Source organism: Ranitomeya imitator, chromosome 1, assembly GCF_032444005.1.
Source record: "Ranitomeya imitator isolate aRanImi1 chromosome 1, aRanImi1.pri, whole genome shotgun sequence".
NCBI lineage: Eukaryota > Metazoa > Chordata > Amphibia > Anura > Dendrobatidae > Ranitomeya > Ranitomeya imitator.
The window spans coordinates 591,090,458-591,110,658 of NC_091282.1; the positions used below are offsets into that span (position 1 = coordinate 591,090,458).

At 46.0% G+C, this 20,201-nt stretch overlaps 1 protein-coding gene and 1 long non-coding RNA gene across 2 annotated transcripts in view; one reads left to right on the forward strand and one right to left on the reverse strand.

Moving 5' to 3' along the window:
* The window catches only part of PIAS4 (protein inhibitor of activated STAT 4), a 232,317-nt gene extending 221,865 nt beyond the window's left edge, over positions 1–10,452 (reverse strand). The window contains exon 1 of the mRNA XM_069767935.1: positions 10,342–10,452. Coding sequence (XP_069624036.1) covers positions 10,342–10,368 — 27 coding nt within the window. The 5' untranslated portion in view covers positions 10,369–10,452. The remainder of the gene's footprint in view (positions 1–10,341) is intronic.
* Positions 10,453–10,562: 110 nt separating this feature from the next.
* On the forward strand, positions 10,563–15,206 carry LOC138680619 (uncharacterized). The gene is made up of 5 exons (XR_011321694.1): positions 10,563–10,623; positions 11,665–11,715; positions 13,253–13,456; positions 13,556–13,717; positions 13,795–15,206. It is a non-coding gene; the product is annotated as an uncharacterized lncRNA (long non-coding RNA).
* The last annotated feature ends 4,995 nt before the right edge of the window (positions 15,207–20,201 follow it).

Sequence of the window (20,201 nt, forward strand, 5' to 3'; positions counted from 1 at the left end):
CTCCCCTCTTATCTCCTCTTCCCACAATCGCATACAAGATTTCTCGCGCACATCACCCCTACGCTGGAACTCTCTACCACAACATATCAGACTCTCACCTACCATCGAAACCTTCAAAAAGAACCTGAAGACCTACCTCTTCCGGCAAGCCTACAACCTGCAGTAATCACCGATCGACCAAACCACTGCACGACCAGCTCTATCCTTACCTACTGTATCCTCACCCATCCCTTGTAGATTGTGAGCCCTCGCAGACAGGGTCCTCTCGCCTCCTGTACCAGTTGTGACTTGTATTGTTCAAGATTATTGTACCTGTTTTTATTATGTATACCCCTCCTCACATGTAAAGCGCCATGGAATTAATAGCGCTATAATAATAAATAATAATAATAACATTATGATTATCCAGGTCATTACAAGTTCGTAGATGTGTGTAGTAGAAATCCTCACTTGCTATGAGCGCCGACCGGCATTCATAGCAATCCGGCATGACAACCACCAGGGTCTGGTGTAGACCCCAGGTTGTCATGCCAAACCATCGGCGACCCGCGGTCATATGACACGGGTGGCATTAGTGACACACTTCCGACGTGATCACATTAAATGCCGTTGTCAGAGATTGACAGCGGCATTTAACAGGTTAAAAGCCGCGGGTGGAACAGCTGACATGTGTCGGGAAAGATGTGGGCTCATTGCCAGAGCCCATATCAAAGGGATGTGACCGTAGGGAAAGAAAGTACATGTATGATGCATGTCGTCATGGTGTTAAGCCTGGGTTCCAGAACGTCACTCCTTCCTTTCTGAGCCCTGCCGTGTGCCCAAACAGTAGTTTTCCCCCCACATATTGTTATCAGCGTACTCAGGAGAAATTGCATCACAAATTGTATGATGCAATTTCTCCTGTTACCCTTGTGAAAATAAAACAAAACTAGAGCCAAAAATAAAATTTTTGGGTGAGAAAAATGGAATTTTTATTTTCACAGATCAATGTTATAAACTTCTTTGAAGCATCTGGGGGGTTCAAGGTGCTCACCACACATTAGATACATACCCTGAAGGTCTAGTTTCCAAAATGGATCCACATGTGGCGGGCTTCCACTGTTTAGGCACATCACGGGCTCACCAAACGCGACATGGCATCTGCTAAATATTCCAGCCAATTTTGCGTTCAAGAAGTCAAACGGTGTTCCTTCACTTTCGAGTACTGACGTGCGCCCAAACAGTAGTTTTCCACCACATGTGGAATATTAGCATACTTAAAGGGCCACTGTCACCCCCCTCCAGCCGTTATAAACTAAAAGAGCCACCTTGTGCAGCAGTAATGCTGCATTCAAACAAGGTGGCTCTTTTAGTTCTTGGTTCATGTATTCCGAAAATAAAGCGTTCTGAAAGTTATCCAAATTACCTATCTTTGTCAATGGAGGCGGGTCCTCACTCCCCAGCTTGAATCGGTACTCTGCCGTCACTCAAATCTTCAGGGGCTTTCGGCGCCGCCCCCTCCGCGCTGTTTTCGCTTCAAAACTGGCGCCTGCGCTGTCTACTACTGTGTTGTGCAGGCGCAGTAAGCTCTGGCCGTCTGACGTCCCAGCCAGGCTTGCAGTCTGCGCGTGTGTGGTCGCCCTGCCTATGAATCCCTGCCCCGCACTGTGCATAATGCATAACACAGTGCGGGGCAGGGATTCCCAAGGTGGGTGGCCGCAATGCCCGCACAGGCGCAGTCCGCAAGCCTGGCTGGGATGTCAGACGGCCAGAGCTTACTGCGCCTGCACAACACAGTAGTAGACAGCGCAGGCGCCGGTTTTGCAGCGAAAACAGCGCGGAGGGGGTGGCGCCGAAAGCCCCTGAAGATTTGAGTGACGGCAGAGTACCGGTTTAAGCTGGGGAGTGAGAACCCGCCTCCATGGACAAAGATAGGTATTTTGGATAACTTTCAAAACGCTTTATTTTCGGAATACATGAACCAAGAACTAAAAGAGCCACCTTGTTAGAATGCAGCATTACTGCTGCACAAGGTGGCTCTTTTAGTTTATAACGGCTGGAGGGGGGTGACAGTGGCCCTTTAACCATAGAAGCTACCCAACTAAGCCACCTTTCGAGTCGCTACTCCTCCGCATGTCACTACATTGGCTCCCAATCGTATCCTGTTCCAACTACTAACACTGACCTACAAAGCCATCAATCATCTCTCTCCCCCATATATCTCCAAACTAATTTCTTGGGGGATTACGCGTGGGAAGACTGGTCCTCACTAGTTACATACTTACATAGTTATTAAGGTTGAAGGAAGACTATATGTCCATCTAGTTCAACCCATAGCCTAACCTAACATGCCCTAACATGTTGATCCAGAGGAAGGCAAAAAAAACCCATGTGGCAAAGAGTAAGCTCCACATTGGGGAAAAAAATTCCTTCCCGACTCCACATACGGCAATCAGACTAGTTCCCTGGATCAACGCCCTATCAAGGAATCTAGTGTATATACCCTGTAACATTATACTTTTCCAGAAAGGTATCCAGTCCCCTCTTAAATTTAAGTAATGAATCACTCATTACAACATCACACGGCAGAGAGTTCCATAGTCTCACTGCTCTTACAGTAAATAATCCGCGTCTGTTATTATGCTTAAACCTTTTTTCCTCCAAACGCAGAGGATGCCCCCTTGTCCCTGTTTCAGGTCTATGATTAAAAAGATCATCAGAAAGGTCTTTGTACTGTCCCCTCATATATTTATACATTAACATAAGATCACCCCTTAGTCTTCGTTTTTCCAAACTAAATAGCCCCAAGTTTAATAACCTATCTTGGTATTGCAGACCCCCCAGTCGCTCTTCTCTGCACCCGCTCCAGTTCAGCTATGTCTTTCTTATACACCGGAGACCAGAACTGTGCACAGTATTCTAAGTGTGGTCGAACTAGTGACTTGTATAGACGTAAAATTATATTCTCCTCATGAGCATCTATGCCTCTTTTAATGCATCCCATTATTTTATTTGCCTTTGTAGCCGCTGCCTGACACTGGCCACTGAATTTAAGTTTGTCATCCACCCATACACCCAGGTCTTTTTCATTGACGGTTTTGCCCAGAGTTTTAGAATTAAGCACATAATTATACATCTTATTACTTCTACCCAAGTGCATGACCTTACATTTATCCCCATTAAAGCTCATTTGCCATTTATCAGCCCAAGCTTCTAGTTTACATAAATCATCCTGTAATATAAAATTGTCCTCCTCTGTATTGATTACCCTGCAGAGTTTAGTGTCATCTGCAAATATTGAAATTCTACTCTGAATGCCCCCTACAAGGTCATTAATAAATATGTTAAAAAGAAGAGGGCCCAATACGGACCCCTGTGGTACCCCACTGCTAACCGCTACCCAGTCCGAGTGTGCTCCATTAATAACCACCCTTTGTTTCCTATCCCTGAGCCAGCTCTCAACCCACTTGCACATATTTTCCCCTATCCCCATTATTCTCATTTTATGTATCAACCTTTTGTGTGGCACCGTATCAAAAGCTTTTGAAAAGTCCATATACACTACATCCACTGGGTTCCCTTGGTCCAATCCGGAACTTACCTCTTCATAGAAGCTGATCAGATTAGTCTGACATGAACGGTCCCTAGTAAACCCGTGCTGATACTGGGTCATGAGGTTATTCCTCTTCAGATACTCCAGCATAGCATCCCTTAGAATGCCCTCCAGGATTTTACCCACAGTAGAGGTTAAGCTTACTGGCCTATAATTTCCGAGTTCAGTTTTTGTTCCCTTTTTGAATATTGGCACCACATTTGCTATATGCCAGTCCTGTGGCACAGACCCTGTTATTATGGAGTCTTTAAAGATTAAAAATAATGGTCTATCAATGACTGTACTTAATTCCTGTAGTACTCGACGGTGTATCCCATCCGGGCCCGGAGATTTGTCAATTTTAGTGATTTTTAGACGCCGCCGCACTTCCTGCTGGGTTAAGCAGGTGACATTTAATTGGGAATTTTTATCGCTAGACATTTTGTCTGCCATGGGATTTTCTTGTGTAAATACTGATGAAAAAAAGTCATTTAGCATATTGGCTTTTTCCTCATCCTCATCCACCATCTCACCCAGACTATTTTTAAGGGGGCCAACACTATCATTTTTTAGTTTCTTACTATTTATGTAGTTAAAGAATATTTTGGGATTATTTTTATCTGGCAATGAGTCTCTGTCTCAATCTTTGCTGCCTTGTTTGGCTTTTTACAGAATGTATTTAATTTTCTGTATTTATTTAATGCCTCATCACTACCTACTTCCTTTAATTCTCTAAATGCTTTCTTTTTGTCACTTATTGCGCCCCTTACAGCTCTATTTAGCCATATTGGTTTCCTCCTATTTCTAGTATGTTTATTCCCATACGGTATATACTGTGAACAGGTCCTATCCAGGATGCTAATAAACGTCTCCCATTTTCTTTGTGTATTTTTGTGTCTCAGGATATCGTCCCAGTTAATTGCACCAAGATCCTCTCTCATCCGTTGAAAATTTGCCCTCCTGAAGTTTAGTGTCCTTGTAACCCCTATACTACACATCTTTTTAAAGAATACATGAAAACTTATTATTTTGTGATCGCTATTTCCCAAGTGACCCCCAACCCTTATATTTGATATGCGGTCTGGCCTGTTGGTTAATATTAGGTCTAGCAGTGCCCCCTTTCTTGTTGGGTCCTGAACCAGTTGTGAAAGGTAATTGTCTTTCATAGTTGTCAAAAACCGATTACCTTTGCTGGAACTGCAGGTTTCTGTTCCCCAATCTATTTCAGGGTAGTTGAAGTCCCCCATAATAATGACTTCTCCTTGAGTCGCAGCTTCATCTATTTGCTTTACGAGGATATTCTCCATTGCTTCCATTATTTTTGGAGATTTATAACAAACCCCTATTAGTAATTTATTATTTTTTCCCCCTCCCCTTATCTCCACCCACAGGGATTCTACATTTTCATTAAATTCACCTATATTATCGCGCAGGATGGGTTTTAAGGACGATTTTACATATAGACACACCCCTCCCCCTCGCTTATCTGTACGGTCATTTCTGAACAGGCTATAGCCCTGCAAGTTAACAGCCCAGTCATGGCTCTCATCCAGCCACATTTCAGATATCCCCACCATGTCATAATTATGCTCCAACAACATTAGTTCTAATTCGTCCATTTTGTTGGCGAGGCTTCTGGCATTAGTATACATGCACTTTATGTTCCTCTCTGTATTTCTATTTCTTAAATTATTAACTGTTCTGACCCCACCCCCCATGCCACCGCCACCCCCAACTTCCTTATTTGTGCCCAGGTCTCTATCTGCACTATCTTCCCCTCCTATAAAATGAATACCCCCCCCAATTCCTAGTTTAAACACTCCTCCAACCTTCTAGCCATTTTCTCCCCCAACACAGCTGCACCCTCCCCATTGAGGTGCAGTCCATCCCTAGCATAGAGCCTGTAGCCAACTGAGAAGTCGGCCCAGTTCTGCAGGAACCCAAACCCCTCCTTCCTACACCAATTCTTGAGCTACTTATTAACCTCCCTAATCTCCCGTTGCCTCTCTGGCGTGGCACGTGGTACCGGCAGTATTTCGGAAAATACCACGTTGGAGGTCCTTGCTTTCAGCTTGCAGCCTAATTCCCTGAAATCATCTTTAAGGACCTTCCACCTACCTCTAACTTTGTCATTAGTGCCAATGTGCACCATGACCGCTGGGTCCTCACCAGCCCCTCCCAATAATCTGTCCACCCGATCAGCGATGTGTCGGACTCGAGAGCCAGGTAGGCAGCACACCGTTAGACGATCCCTGTCTTTGTGACAGATTGCCCTATCTGTTCCCCTAATAATTGAGTCGCCCACTACCAGCACCTGTCTGGCCTGCCCTGCTCTCCTATTTCCCTCCTTACTGGAGCAGTCACTCCTCCGGCTTTCAGAGGACATGCCTGGCTGCAGCAGTGCTACCCCTGTACTGGCACCCCCCTCATCTGCCAACTTAGCAAACTTATTGGGGTGTGCCAGGTCAGGACTAGCCTCCCTGGCACTCTTCCCTCTACCCCGCTTCCTAACTGTCACCCAGCTTGCTACTTCATCGTCCTGCAGCTCCATCCTACCATCCCCCCCTCATCTATCCCATTGAGCGTCTGCTCCGTGAGCAGAAGACTCCTCTCCATATTGTCTATGGATCTCAGTGTTGCCAGCTGCACATTTAGATCCAGAATCTGGGTTTCCAAATGCACAACGTGCTCACATCTCGCACAGCAGTATGCACCCTCGATCGGCTGCTCAAGGATTGCATACATGTGGCATATGGTAGTGATGAGCGAATATGCTCTTGTGCTAACCGAGTGTCTTCTGCGTGCTCAATAAAATATGCTCATGTCCCAACAGCTATTAAAGGGAACCTGTCACGCCCAAAATCGATGGTGAGGTAAGCCCACCGTCATCAGGGGCTTATCTACTGCATTCTGTAATGCTGTAGATAAGCCGCTGATGTTACCTGAAAGAGGAGAAAGACGTTAGATTATACTCACCCAGGGGCGGTCCTGCTCCGGTGGGCGTCTCAGGTCCGGTACAGCGCCTCCCATCTTCATTCCATGACGTCCTCTTCTTGTCTTCACGCCGGAGCTCCGGCGCAGGCGTACTTTGTCTGCCCTGTTGAGGGCAGAGCAAAGTACTGCAGTGCGCAGGCGCTGGGCCTCTCTGACCTTTCCCGGCGCCTGCGCACTGCAGTACTTTGCTCTGCCCTCAACAGGGCAGACAAAGTACGCCTGCGCCACGGCGTGAAGACCAGAAGAGGACGCCAGAGTGGACCTGAGATGCCCATTTGACCGGACCGCAGCGGGACCGCCCCTGCGTGAGTATGATCTAACCTCTTTTTCTCCTCTTTCAGGTAACATCGGGGGCTAATCTACAGCATTACACAGCCCGAGGAAGCCCACGCGAAACACGCGTCGGGTCTGCTGGACTGGCACTGGCACTAACCTTATGGGTAAGACTGACATGGCCTTACTATTTTTCTTCTCCTATTTAAGGTTTACATAATTACTTACATGGGCCCACTAGGAACATGCACCGCTGCACTTTATCAGGTACTATGCACTTCTATATGATTCAGCCACTTACATAGGTATGTAGCATAGCATGTTCTTAGTATCTCTGTTCAATTGTACCCGTGATGCGATCTTCAGTGTTTTTTGTCCTCTGTATACAAGCTCTGTCTGTACCTTGTCCTTTAAGTCTGTACATATTTTGTGTTTATATTAATAAATTTGTTACTTTTTAGTAAGTTATGGTCTTGGGATTATATTTGCTCCGTGTTTTCTGTGTAGGATAAATATAGGAGAGAACGAGGAGAAAGGAGTGTAACGGGTGTATAATATTTATTACGGTATCAAAAGGAGTCATACATAGTATCAAAAAATAACGCTAAACATATTAACAACAATAGAGTGCACAAGGATGATTTAAAGGGAACCTGTCACCCCGAAAATCGCGGGTGAGGTAAGCCCACCGGCATCAGGGGCTTATCTACAGCATTCTGTAATGCTGTAGATAAGCCCCCGATGTTACCTGAAAGGAGAAAAAGACGTTATATTATACTCACCCAGGGGCGGTCCCGCTGCTGGTCAGGTCAAACGGGCGTCTCCGGTCTGCTGCGGCGCCTCCCATCTTCATTACAAGACGTCCTCTTCTGATCTTCATCCACGGCTCCGGCGCAGGCGTACTTTGCTCTGCCCTCTTGAGGGCAGAGGATAGTACTGCAGTGCGCAGGCGCCTGCGCACTGCAGTACTTTGTCTGCCCTCAACAGGGCAGAGCAAAGTACGCCTGCGCCGAAGCCGTGGCTGAAGATCAGAAGAGGACGTCTTGGAATGAAGATGGGAGGCGCCGCAGCGGACCGGAGACACCCATCCGACCTGACCAGCAGCGGGACCGCCCCTGGGTGAGTATAATATAACGTCTTTTTCTCCTCTTTCAGGTAACATCGGGGGCTTATCTACAGCATTACAGAATGCTGTAGATAAGCCCCTGATGCCGGTGGGCTTACCTCACCCGCGATTTTCGGGGTGACAGGTTCCCTTTAAGAAGAAACAGGTATCCACCGGTGTGTAATATGCCCCAAATAGTATAACCAGTCTGACATAGTCAATGTACTGGCAATAACAAAGCAGCAAGTCACCGCCGTAATTATAAGTTAAATGTCTCTGTACATAATTTGCGCAGGACTTACCACTAAAGTGCAGGGCAATAAGGCACAACGGGCTGGAACCAAGGTAAAGTTAGAAACCCCAATAAATATAGTAGTGGAGTTTTCCCTGTTATTTATTGTGTGTCCAATTTTTGGGTATATTCCTGTGAGTCTTTCATTGATATGTATTAGTGGAACCTGTTCTCCAGAATGCTGTAGATAAGCCCCTGATGACGGTGAGCTTACATCATCATCGATTTTGGGGGTGACAGGTTCCCTTTAAGACAGCCACAACACATGAACAGATTGCCTGCTTGTTTTGAAATTCCTGCAGTGTTGCGGCAGTATAAGGCTATGTTCACACTTTGCGGATTTTGCTGCGGATCCGCAGCGGATTTGACCGCTGCGGATCAGCAGCAGTTTCCCATGAGTTTACAGTACAATGTAAACCTATGGGAAACAAAAAACGTTGTGCACATGCTGCGGGAAAAAAACGCGCGGAAACGCTGCGGATTACATTCCGCAGCATGCCACTTCTTTTCTGCGTATTTTCACCTGCTCCAATAGGAAAATGCAGATGAAAATCCGCCTAAGAATCCGCAGTAAAAACCGCGACGGGTTTTCACTGCGGATTTTGGAATTCTGCTGCGGAAAAATCCGCAGTGGAATCCGCAAAGTGTGCACATAGCCTAACAGCTCCTAGACATGCAGCAGTGGGGACTAGAACATATTATTCAAACATGCTGAAGACACTTGATTAGCACATGAGCTAATCCAAGCATGCTAGCTCATTACAATTCCTCACCCAATAGCCTCCAAGACTTCTCCCTAACATCACCAATCCTCTGGAATCATGTGCCCCAAGATAACAGATTATCCACTTTCAGACGGAACTTGAAAACCTATCTCTTCAAGAAAGCCAACAGCCTACAATGAGTCTGCTGTCACCTCACCATCACCGAAGCTGCCACAATTCCCCCAACCTACTGTCTCCTTCACCAGTATCCTCTAGACTGTAAGCCCGCAAGGTCCTCTCAACCAGTCCGTTAGTTCCAGGGCTGTGGAATTGGATTCAGAGTCGGTGTCCTTTTTGGTGGAGTCAAATCGACTCAGGCTCCTAAAATGTATAATAACACATCCTACACTAGTTCAGTGTAGGATGTACTGTAAATGTTTCCATAATAATTTGGGAAAGTTATGAAATGTCCTATAAATGTCTGTTCTATTCCCGATCTAAGGGTCTCAGCTTTTAATTGAGATGAATCTGTGCTGAACTTTACGTACATGCTCAGTAGTGAGGCAGTCAGGGAAATTGAGGAATCCGTGTCGGTGGTTTGGTTTACTGACGCCACAGCCCTGGTTAGTTCATTGTAATTCATTTGTATTTTGCATGTAACCTGTCATATACAGCAGCCTGGGAGTAATGGTGCTCAAAAAGTATAGAACATTTAGAGGGATATTCCTGTTGTAAAGATTTGTCTCTTTTCCACTGGATTAGTGATATCTGGTAAATCTAGGAGGGTCCAACTACTGGGACCCCCAATGATCACTATAACAGGGGTCTCAGATCCTTTTGTAAATGGAGCATATGAGTTATTGCCCAGACTATGAGTCTACTGAAGATAGCCAGGAGCTGTACTCCGCCATGTCAGATAACCAGTCCCATAGAGCGCGCAGTGGCAAACCCCTACAATAATACAGTCCATAGGTGACAAGTGGTAGAATTGTGAACTCCAGCATCCACCTTTACTGCCACATAAAGGCATCACTTTATGTAGTTGACATGGCACCAAGTACTCAACATCATTCATATACACTATGAATCCCGATCCGAGTCTAATGGGCGGCCTCAGGCCTAGACTACACACATTCATCAGCAGGAAGGCTGCATGCACACTGAAATGTGCAGTGCGTCTTCTTCCCACCAGACAGGAAGTGGGCATGACGCGGTTATTTGCTGCACTGCACAGAAGCGAACATAATGGGCGCACAACGGGAAGCAGCGTGCACAGAGCTGGGGGTTACCCAATAGCTCACAGCTTCTTCCAACAGTTACCTAAACAATTAGGCTAGCATGCACTGAGAATGAAGGACAATAACGCATCGTTTGCGGAACCCCCCATCTTTCCCGGCCTCACCTTCGCTTCCACTAGCTCCGCCGCCATCTTGGACTCCAGCGACCTCCGCGCCGGCAGACGACGACGCCCCACGTGACACAATTCCGTTGTGTCAGACCTATCCCCATCCGCTCCACGCCTGGCTTGGCCAGGAGCTCCAGGCGCCTGCGCACAACGCTTCATGCTTGATTTTTTTCACCAATCACAAGAGTCAGGGTTGTAGGGAGTCTTCCCACTGCTGTGCTTTTGTGACGCAGTACTTTGTCAGGATTAATGGCGGGTTCTGAGGAAGGGAAGTGAGGAGTAAGTCTGTCCTTACCAAGTTTTCAGTCCGAGCATGGCTCGGTTGAGGGTCACTATGGATTAGGCTTCTTACGGATAGGGCTAATTCACTGGAGTGGGACTGTGCCCATTTCTTATGGCTAGGATATGAATTCCTGAGACACGACCGTTTTATGTAGTTTACGCCTTTTGTTCTTCCTTTTCTTCACCCATACTATACAGTTTGCATTTTGTTGGCGGTAAGAGGATTTGTAGTTTTTGCGGCAGGCGTTCTGAATCAATGCCATTTTACAGTATGGTGTACTAACCATAATAAACGGCTACGGCCGGGTTCACATTGTGTTCTAGGCGTCCGTTAGACGGACTACGTTACACCGCGGCATAACGCAGTCCGATAACGCCGCCATTAAGTCCTATGTCAGACACATCGCCGATGTGCCGTCATTGAGTGACGGACCCTGGGACGCGGGCTGCAGCGTTTTGCGGGTCCATCACTGCTTGCGCGGATAGAGCATCTGTTAGCTCTATCTGCGCTAGCACGATGACAAATTAGCACTTGCGTTAACAGCAGCCTGTTAGCGTATGTGTTGAATGGGCTGCTGTTAACGCAATGTGAACCCAGCCTAAGGCCAGGTTCACTTTAGCATTTCCGTGTGCAGCGTATTATCGGCACACATCCGCATGCATACATATCTTTAACATTGTGTATGCAGGGACATGTTTTTGCATGCAGATGCGTACGCATGCGGTGTCCGGCGAACGCAACATGTTGCATTTTTTGAGGCGTCAAATATTGCACAATCGTCCGCGTGTGGATGATTGCGTGAAAAAAATGCATTACTGTATATGGGCACGTATTGGTACGCAAGGACGTTCAATACGCCTGCGTACTTCACACTAATGTCCAGGAAACCATGTTACCACCTGCAAAAATCACTGATGTATAAAAGGGAGTCTAGACACAAGTAGTCCATTACTATCAAGACTCTGGGTGTAAGTATAGAAGCTTTTAAAATGTCTTTTGTCTTTGCAGTCTGTGCTAATTTTTTCTGTTCCTTATAGACTATTTGCTTCTCCGGTCCTGTTGCTGATGTCTTTCTGGTGCTGCCGGATGTAAGTATTGAAGTTTTGAAAATGTCTGTTTCTCTTTGCAGTCTGTACTCTTATTTTTTTCAGGTCCCTTGTAGACTGTTTGCTGCTCCGGTCCTGTTGCTGCTGTCCTGTGTACTCTGTACTAATTTTTTTCTGTATCATGTAGCCTGTATCAGAGTTGTACCGTATATACTCGAGTATAAGCCAACCCCCCTAATTTTGCCACAAAAAACTGGGAAAACTTAATGACTCGTAAATAAGCCTAGGGTGGGAAATGTAGCAGCTACCGGTAAATGTCAAAAGTAAAAATAGATACCAATAAAAGTAAAATTAATTGAGACATCAGTAGGTTGTGTTTTTGAATATCCATATTGAATCAGAAGCCCCATATAATCTCCATAAAGTTTATGATGGCCCCATAAGATGCTCCATATTAAAATATGCCTCATATAATCCTGCATAAAGGTTAATAAAGGCCCTATAAGATGCTCCATAGACACATTTGCCCCATATAGTGCTGCACAAACCTTGATTATGGCCCTATAAGATGCTCCATACAAACACTTGCCCCATATACCGTAATGCTCCACAAACGTTAATTATGGCCCCATACAGACACTTGCCCCATATAGTGCTGCACAAATGTTATGGCCCCATATAGTGCTGCACAAACGTTATGGCCCCATAGATGCTCCATACAAACACTTGCCCCATATAGTGCTGCACAAACGTTATGGCCCCATATAGTGCTGCATAAACGTTATGGCCCCAGATAGTGCTGCACAAACGTTATGGCCCCATAGATGCTCCATACAAAACACTTGCCCCATATAGTGCTGCACAAACGTTATGGCCCCACAGATGCTCCATACAGAAACTTGCCCCATTTGCTGTTGCTGCGATTAAAAAAAAAAAAAATCACATACTCACCTCTCCGTCGCTCAGGCCCCCGGAACTTTCAATAGTCACCTGCTCCTCGTTCCGGCGCCACTCCATGTTCAGCACTGACGTTCAGCAGAGGGCGCGCACTAACCACGTCACCGCGCCCTCTGACCTGAGCGTCACAGCTGAAGACGGAGCGGTGCCGGAACGAGGAAAGGTGACTATTGCGCAGCGCTCCCCTCCCCAATATACTCACCTGGTCCTGGCGCTGTGCAGGTCCCTGCTTCCCCGACGCCGCAGCTTCATCCTGTACTGAGCGGTTACTGTTGCTGCTCATTACAGTAATGAATATGCGGCTCCACCTCTATGGGAGGTGGAGCCGCATATTCATTGCTGTAATGAGCGGTACCATGTGACCGCACAGTACAGGAAGAAGCTGCTGCTGCCGGCGCCAGGGACCTGGAGGGACCATGCCTGGAGTAGGTGAGTATTATTAGACAGCCCCCGCTCCCCCTCCCCTGCCGACCCCTGGGTATGACTCGAGTATAAGCCGAGAGGGGGACTTTCAGCCAAAAAAAGTGGGCTGAAAATCTCGGCTTATACTCGAGTATATATACGGTAATTGAATTTGTTTTCAGTTTAACGTACAAAAATTTTTTTTGTATTTCATCTATAGGTTCCACAACATGAGGAAGGACAACCGGATATTGATAATGAGGTCCTTATTCAAGCTGTGCAAGAGCGAGCAGCGTTGTGGGACACCCGTGATCAGAATCATTCCGACTCAGCCTTGATCCGACAACTCTGGGAAGAAGTGGCTAAATCGCTGTTGGATGATTGGGACCATGCAAGGCCACAAGTCAGAAAGGAGTTTCGTAATGTAATGAAAGGAGTATTGCAATGTGGTCTTTTACATGTCGGTTTTGCTGTAAATGTTGGTGTCTTTTTGCAATAATTTTTTTTTCTTCCCCCTTCACAGTGAAGAGAGTAAAAGTTCATTGGCGCTCAATGAAGGATCGCTTCAATAAGCACATGAGAGAAGAGATTCGGGTTCGAAGTGGTGCTGCTCCAAAAAACAGAAAATATAAGTACCATCAACGGCTTTTTTTTCTGAGGCCTGCGCTTCCTCAGCGAACATGAGGTATCTTTTGTGTTGTCTTACTATTATTTAAACTGTTAATTTTTTTTTACTAAGTTTTTCATTGATTTTCCACACAGAACCTGATGCAGCACCACAGAACCTGGATCGTCCTCTGTTGGACCCACATCGACCAGCCAACAAACAGGCCCAGTCCCAATCATTCACCAGCGATGGAGCAACCAGGCAGGCTTCACAGGCTGTGGAACAGGGAGCCGGTCCATCAGGTTTTCCCCTCTCCCAGCCCTCTGCCACTACTTTACTTGGGTCTGCTCGCCAGCAGCAGAGGGCCTGTGAGAGGTCAGTCATGCACGAGTATATTCACTTAAGCTCAGTCTTCCAGGCTGGGATGAAGGCAGTTGTCGGAAGAATGGATAGTGGGTTCACTCACTTGAGCACACTTTTCCAGGACTTCCACAAACGCCTTGACCACCTAGAAGCCGAACTTAATAGACCGGCGCAACATTATTTTTCCGCTATATAACAGGGCGTAACAGAAAACCTTAGTCCTGATTTCCAGCTCTATGTGATGATGGCCTGTCAGGATGCTTACACCGAGACCTTGCAGCAGTCCCGATAACAATAGGCACCAAGTTATTATTATTATTTATTTATATAGCACCATTAATTCCATGGTGCTGTACATGAGAAAGGGTTACATACAGGGTTATAGATATCGTTTACAGTGAACAGGTTTACAGTGACAGACTGGTACAGAGGGGAGAGGACCCTGTCCTTGCGGACTTACATTCTATGGGATAGTGGGGAAGAGACAGAAGGTAGGGGTGAGTCGGCGGCTCTGGCGGCAGTGAGGCTGAGGTGGCGGCGGTGAGGCGGCGGCTCTGGCGTTCTTTCCCTACAGGGCAACAAGCTCCAGGTCAGCATCAGTGGCACTATCCACAACCACTGCTGGACATTAGGACTGTTTCAACACTACCCAGCTACACCATGCAGCCGATTGCAACATCCCAGCTTTCCCCTTCAACCACACAGCCGAGTGCAGCAGCCCAGCCTTCCACTTCTACCATCCAGCCGAGTCCAGCAGCTCAGACTTCTATTCCCACCACGCATAAACAGGAAGAAAAAGGCAGAGGAAGCAGTAAAACCAAATCCAGGAAACTTAGAAATGTCAAAAAACATTAAACACCAACTCCACCCTCACCTCCGAATGTGTCTTTGTTTTCTAGTCTGTCCACACCTTCCCTTGGTTCTTTCCCTTCTAATGTGTCCATCCCTTCCCAATTGTTTTCTATGCCTAATGTGTCCTCTTCCCCCAATGTGTCTTCTGTCAATGTTTCCAACCCAATCCTCCAATTGTCTGACACTTCCCCTATTTCCCCAACCACTCCAAGCCTATCATCACAGCTCAACACCCTCCAGGTCCACCATGTCACTCCCTCCCGCAGAACCCAAAAATAATCAAATTTTTTTATTTTTTTTTAATTTTAAAATAGTTTTTATTGTTGTTAATAAAAATTATTTTGATTCACAATGACTGTCTCACTGTGTTTTCTTTAACTATTTAAACGTGTGCATTGTTGAGTGAAGTATTAACGAGTGTGTAATGTTTTATACACAGTCTATTTAGAGTCTTGTGCTTGGGTGCGAGGAAGACACAAGAGACACAGGTTTAGTTAGGACTTGCTTGTATTACTTCATACAAGTATGCCACAGAGAATCAAGTTTTACATAATTGCAGGTACAGAGGCAGGAGACACGGCGGGCGACACAGCAGACCAGAGTAAACCTTAAATTCAGTATTAAGCACAAAGCAGGTTCAGAGTCTCTCTGTTTCTTCCCTGGTAAATGTTGTTTAGCGCGCAGCAGAGTTCCAGTGTCCCAGAGATCCACAGTAGGAGATGGCTGGATTACTAAATCCAAGACTTCCATGAGCAGGTCACAGGCTGACTGCAGACATGATTCAGAAGCACTGATTGAAACTGAGGCTGCTTAAAAAGGCAAGAGGCAGAGAACAGGGCAGAAACATAGAAGCTGGAAACTCCATACTGACTCAGGGCAAAGTAGCTGCAGTAAGACGAAGCAAAATGGCCGACAGAAAAGCCAGGTTACAAAAACAGAAAATCACAGCAGATCTAGCAAAGAGACTGAGAACCTTACAGAGTGTTTCAGTTAAGGAGTTTATTAATAAACTTAAATTAAAGATGACGACAATATAGCAGTCACAAAAAAGTACAGGTACATAACATTGCAGGTACATTTGACTTATTTACAGCTTAAACCATTTCATCTTGCCATGACACACGTCCAATATCAGAGACAAAGTAGGCAGCAAATTTATCCCTCATTTGGGCAACTTCGACTGTAGTCCTCAAAGTGTGAGCATGATAATCTGGCAATGTGGTATTAACAGGTTCATCAAGTTCGAAGTGGGGTTGCTCTTTTGCCAGGATTTAATTGTGCAGAACAACACACATTTCCAGGTCACCACCTGACAGCACCATGGAGGACGTCCTTCTTATACACAGTGGGACAGGAAACACGAGAGTTTAAAAGGACCCTCCCCCTTCCACCCTTCAGTGTTTTTCCTGTCCCACTGTGGATAGGAACGACGAGAGATCGCTGTCCCTACAGAGCGTGCGGATCGGGGGGGCTCAGCCTCTTCCTTCCCACGGGGCCGAATTTCTGTATCGCCGACACCCAATTAATTGGGTCCCTCAGCGACGCCGGTGTAGCGCTGCTCCTGGCGAGGAGGTCGCTTCCCCCTGGGGGGGGGCTCTCGACCTCGGATGGCTACCCCAAGCATACCTGTGTGGATCTCTGCAGGGTGATCCCTTTGCAGACAGTCCGAAGGAGGAGCAGGTACGGCAGAGCGCTCCGGACTCCACGTTCATCGGCGGTAAGCGTGCGTTGGACTTCCGGTTTACCGCTGCCGCGTCACTTCCGGGTCACAGCGGCAGCAGGGGGGGCGGCCTTCCTCGGCGCTCCTGTAGGAGCGCCGGGACACAAGCGAAAGGAATAAAAGGTAAGTGAGCATAACGCTAGACACCGCAGCTGTTATGGATCCAGGCACTATACCAGCTGTCAGCGTAGAGGCCCCGGGGAAACAGGATTCCCTTACACATGTGAGTCACCCACTAAAATGTGTGTTCCTTATAGTCCTATTAAAGGTACTAGTAGTGGTCCCTTTATATATTCCAGGGGCGTCCTTCATCTGGGGATAAGAAGACGGGCAAAACAAAAAGATGTCCCATATGTGCCACAAAACTTAATGCCTTGTGCCAGAAGCCTCTGCGAATCCTGCACCGCCCGCATTGTAGGAGAGGAACAGGCCTCTCTAATAACGAGCATGAGAGCTATGGTTAGAGAAGAAGTGCAGGCTTCTATATCTAACCTGTCTGCCGCCCAGCAGTTCCAGCCTGAGGTCCAGGATCTACCCAGGTCTAGGAAGAGGCAGAGAGAGTCAGATTCGTCTTCTGAGGACAGTCAATCAGAATCTGACATAGAGGAAGAGGAAGAAGTGTGTAGAGATCCTCCCCAGAAGGGGAAAAAAGTATCTTTTCTCTTCCAATGATATCGACGAACTACTGGGAGCGGTCAGACAGACTATGCAGGTTGAGGAACCTTCGACCTCTCTTTCCGTGCAAGATGAGATGTTCGGGGGGCTGCGTTCGCACACTTCAAAAGTCTTTCCGGTTAATGCCCACATTCGGTGAGTCCGAGTTTAGTCTCGGCTTTGCTCAGAGATTGCAGCTACTGACCCCTTCTTCACCTCTTCCCGCAGCTCAATGATTTTGGAAGAGTGGGAGGAGGCAGAGAAGAGGATATCGATACCGAGAGACTTTAGACTCCGTCTTCCCTTTGACCATGAGGAGGTCAAAGACTGGGAAGATGTACCAAAAATTGACGTCCCACTAGCAAAAGTATCTAAGAGAACTGCCATACCATTCGAGGACTCCTCGAACTTAAAAGAGCCCATGGACAGAAAGGCAGATGGTCTCCTTAAAAAAGCTTGGGAAAGTTCGGCCGCGGTGATCCGCACAAATATTGCGGCGACATCCGTGGCGAGAGCCATGCATCTGTGGGTTGATGATTTAAAGGATCAATTGTCAACCAAAACTTCTAGGGAGTCTATCATCAGTGCTATCCCTTTACTTAACCCCTTAGAGACGGAGCCAAATTTTTGAAAAATGACGAGTGTTAATTTTTGTGGTAATAACTCTGGAACACTTTAACACATCCCAGTGATTTTGAGACTGTTTTTTCGTTACACATTATACTTTATGATAATGGTCATTTAAGGTCGATATGATTTGTGTTTATTTATAAAAAATATCAGAAATATGAGAAAAATGTAAAAAAATTAGCAATTTTCAAACTTTGAAGGATTATCCCTTTAATCCAGATAGTCATAACACACAAAATCATTAATAAATAACATGTCACACATGTCTATTTTACATCAGCATCATTTATAAAATGTTCTTTTATTTTGTTAACATTTTAGGAGGTTTAAAAATGAGGCAGCAATTTTTCATTTCTTCAAGGAAATTTACAAAATGTATTTTTTTAGGGACCTATCCATGTTTTAAGTGCCTTTAGGCATCCCATATATTGGGAAACCCCAAAAAGTTATAACATTTTAAAAACAGCACCCCTTGACATATTGAAAACTGCTGTCAGGCAGTTTATGAACCCTTCAGGTGATTTTCAGGAATTAATGCAAAGTGGCATGACAGAAATGAAAATGTGTATTTTTACCACCTAAATGCCACTAACTTCTGAACAGGTTACAACAGCCATCAGACTCTAAGGCCCCTATTTAGTAATGACCTGCCATAGCAAACATCAGGACTACAAAATCATGATCTGAGGGCACCAATTGGGATAAAGAGGAAGCCTCCACACTCCATTAACCATTTATATGATGTAGTCACTAATGACAGCAGCATCTAAGGGGTTAAACAGAGTTGGATGGAGCAAACACTGATCGTGGCTGATGCAGCAAGTTGTCAGCTATATTGTCCGTCTGACAGCTGCAGGATTGTCACCTGTATGGGGAGGCTATTCTCTTATATCTCAGGTCAGTTAAAAGACGTATCGGTGGTCATTAAGGGGTTAAACTAGCCACAGAATTTCTAGCAGATGCTAAGGCAGAATCAGTCAGGTTTTCAGCCAGAGGGCAATCGCTATCTAATGCAGCCCGTAGGGCTATTTGGTTAAAAAGCTGGTCGGGGGATGTTCCTTCTAAGAACAAACTATGTTCCATTCCCTTTTCAGGTGGCCGGGTTTAAGAAAAAAATTCCAGCCCTTTCGTAGACCCTATTACGGTCAGAGATCAGACTATAGGGGGAAAGGTAAACAGGGGAGATGGAGTTACCAAAAAGGGGGGGAAAATAGGACCTGAAATAGAGATCCAGGTCCCTCAAACCCTAGGTCTGAGTTCCGGAGAAAATGACGCCACCAGGATAGGGGGTCGGTTGTTGAATTACCTGGGGGAATGGGAAAAAATTACCTCAAATTCATGGGTCCTTCAGGTTATATCACTGGGTTACAGGATAGAGTTCATATCTTGTTCCCCAGAAAGATTTTTCATCTCCAACGCCCGTCTCTCTTCAGTCTCACCGATGTGGTCAGACATTCAGGATCTCCTCCGGATGGAGGCAATATCTCCCGTACCTCATCACCAAATAGGAACAGGTCACTACTCGGGTCTCTTTTCTATAATAAAACCATCAGGAGAATCCCGAACCATTATAAACCTCAGACCACTAAACAGATGGCTATCGTACAAAAGATTCAAGATGGAGTCCATTCGCTCCACAATCCCCCTATTAGGGAAGGATGTGGTAACGTGCACTTTGGATCTAAAAAGTGCGTATTATCACGTTCCAATTTTTTCGCAACATCAAAGGTATCTAAGATTTGCCATAGAGAAAGACGGTTCAGTCCTCCATTATCAGTTCCGTTGCCTTCTGTTTGGTCTAGCATCGGCTCCAAGAGTTTTTACAAAACTCGTCATAGAGATCGTATCTTTTTTTTAAGGAGACGAGGTATCATTATAATACCATATCTGGACGATTTCCTGTTAGTGGCAGACTCAGTATCCCAACTCAAGATCGATTCTCAGTTAGTGATCTCCACACTGCAGAAACTAGGTTGGGTGGTGAACTGGAAAAAATCACACTTAACCCTAAGATCAAGGCGACAGTTTCTGGGGGTAATACTAGACTCAGACATCAGGAAGTCTTTTCTTCCGGACAGAAGGCGAGTAGACCTGGTAAAGAAGGTTCGACAGTTTGCAAGAACTCGAGTGACAATAAGAGATGCAATGAAGATCCTAGGCCTGATGACAGCCCATGTGTCAGCTGGAGCCAATTCCATTCTCGTCAATTGCAAAGAGCGGTTCTAACGACTTGGGACAGAAGACAGTCTTCGTTGGACAGACAGTTTGTCCTATCCTATCGAGTCAGAAGATCCCTGCGATGGTGGATGGTGTCAGAGAACCTTCAGGTGGGGGTCCCATGGG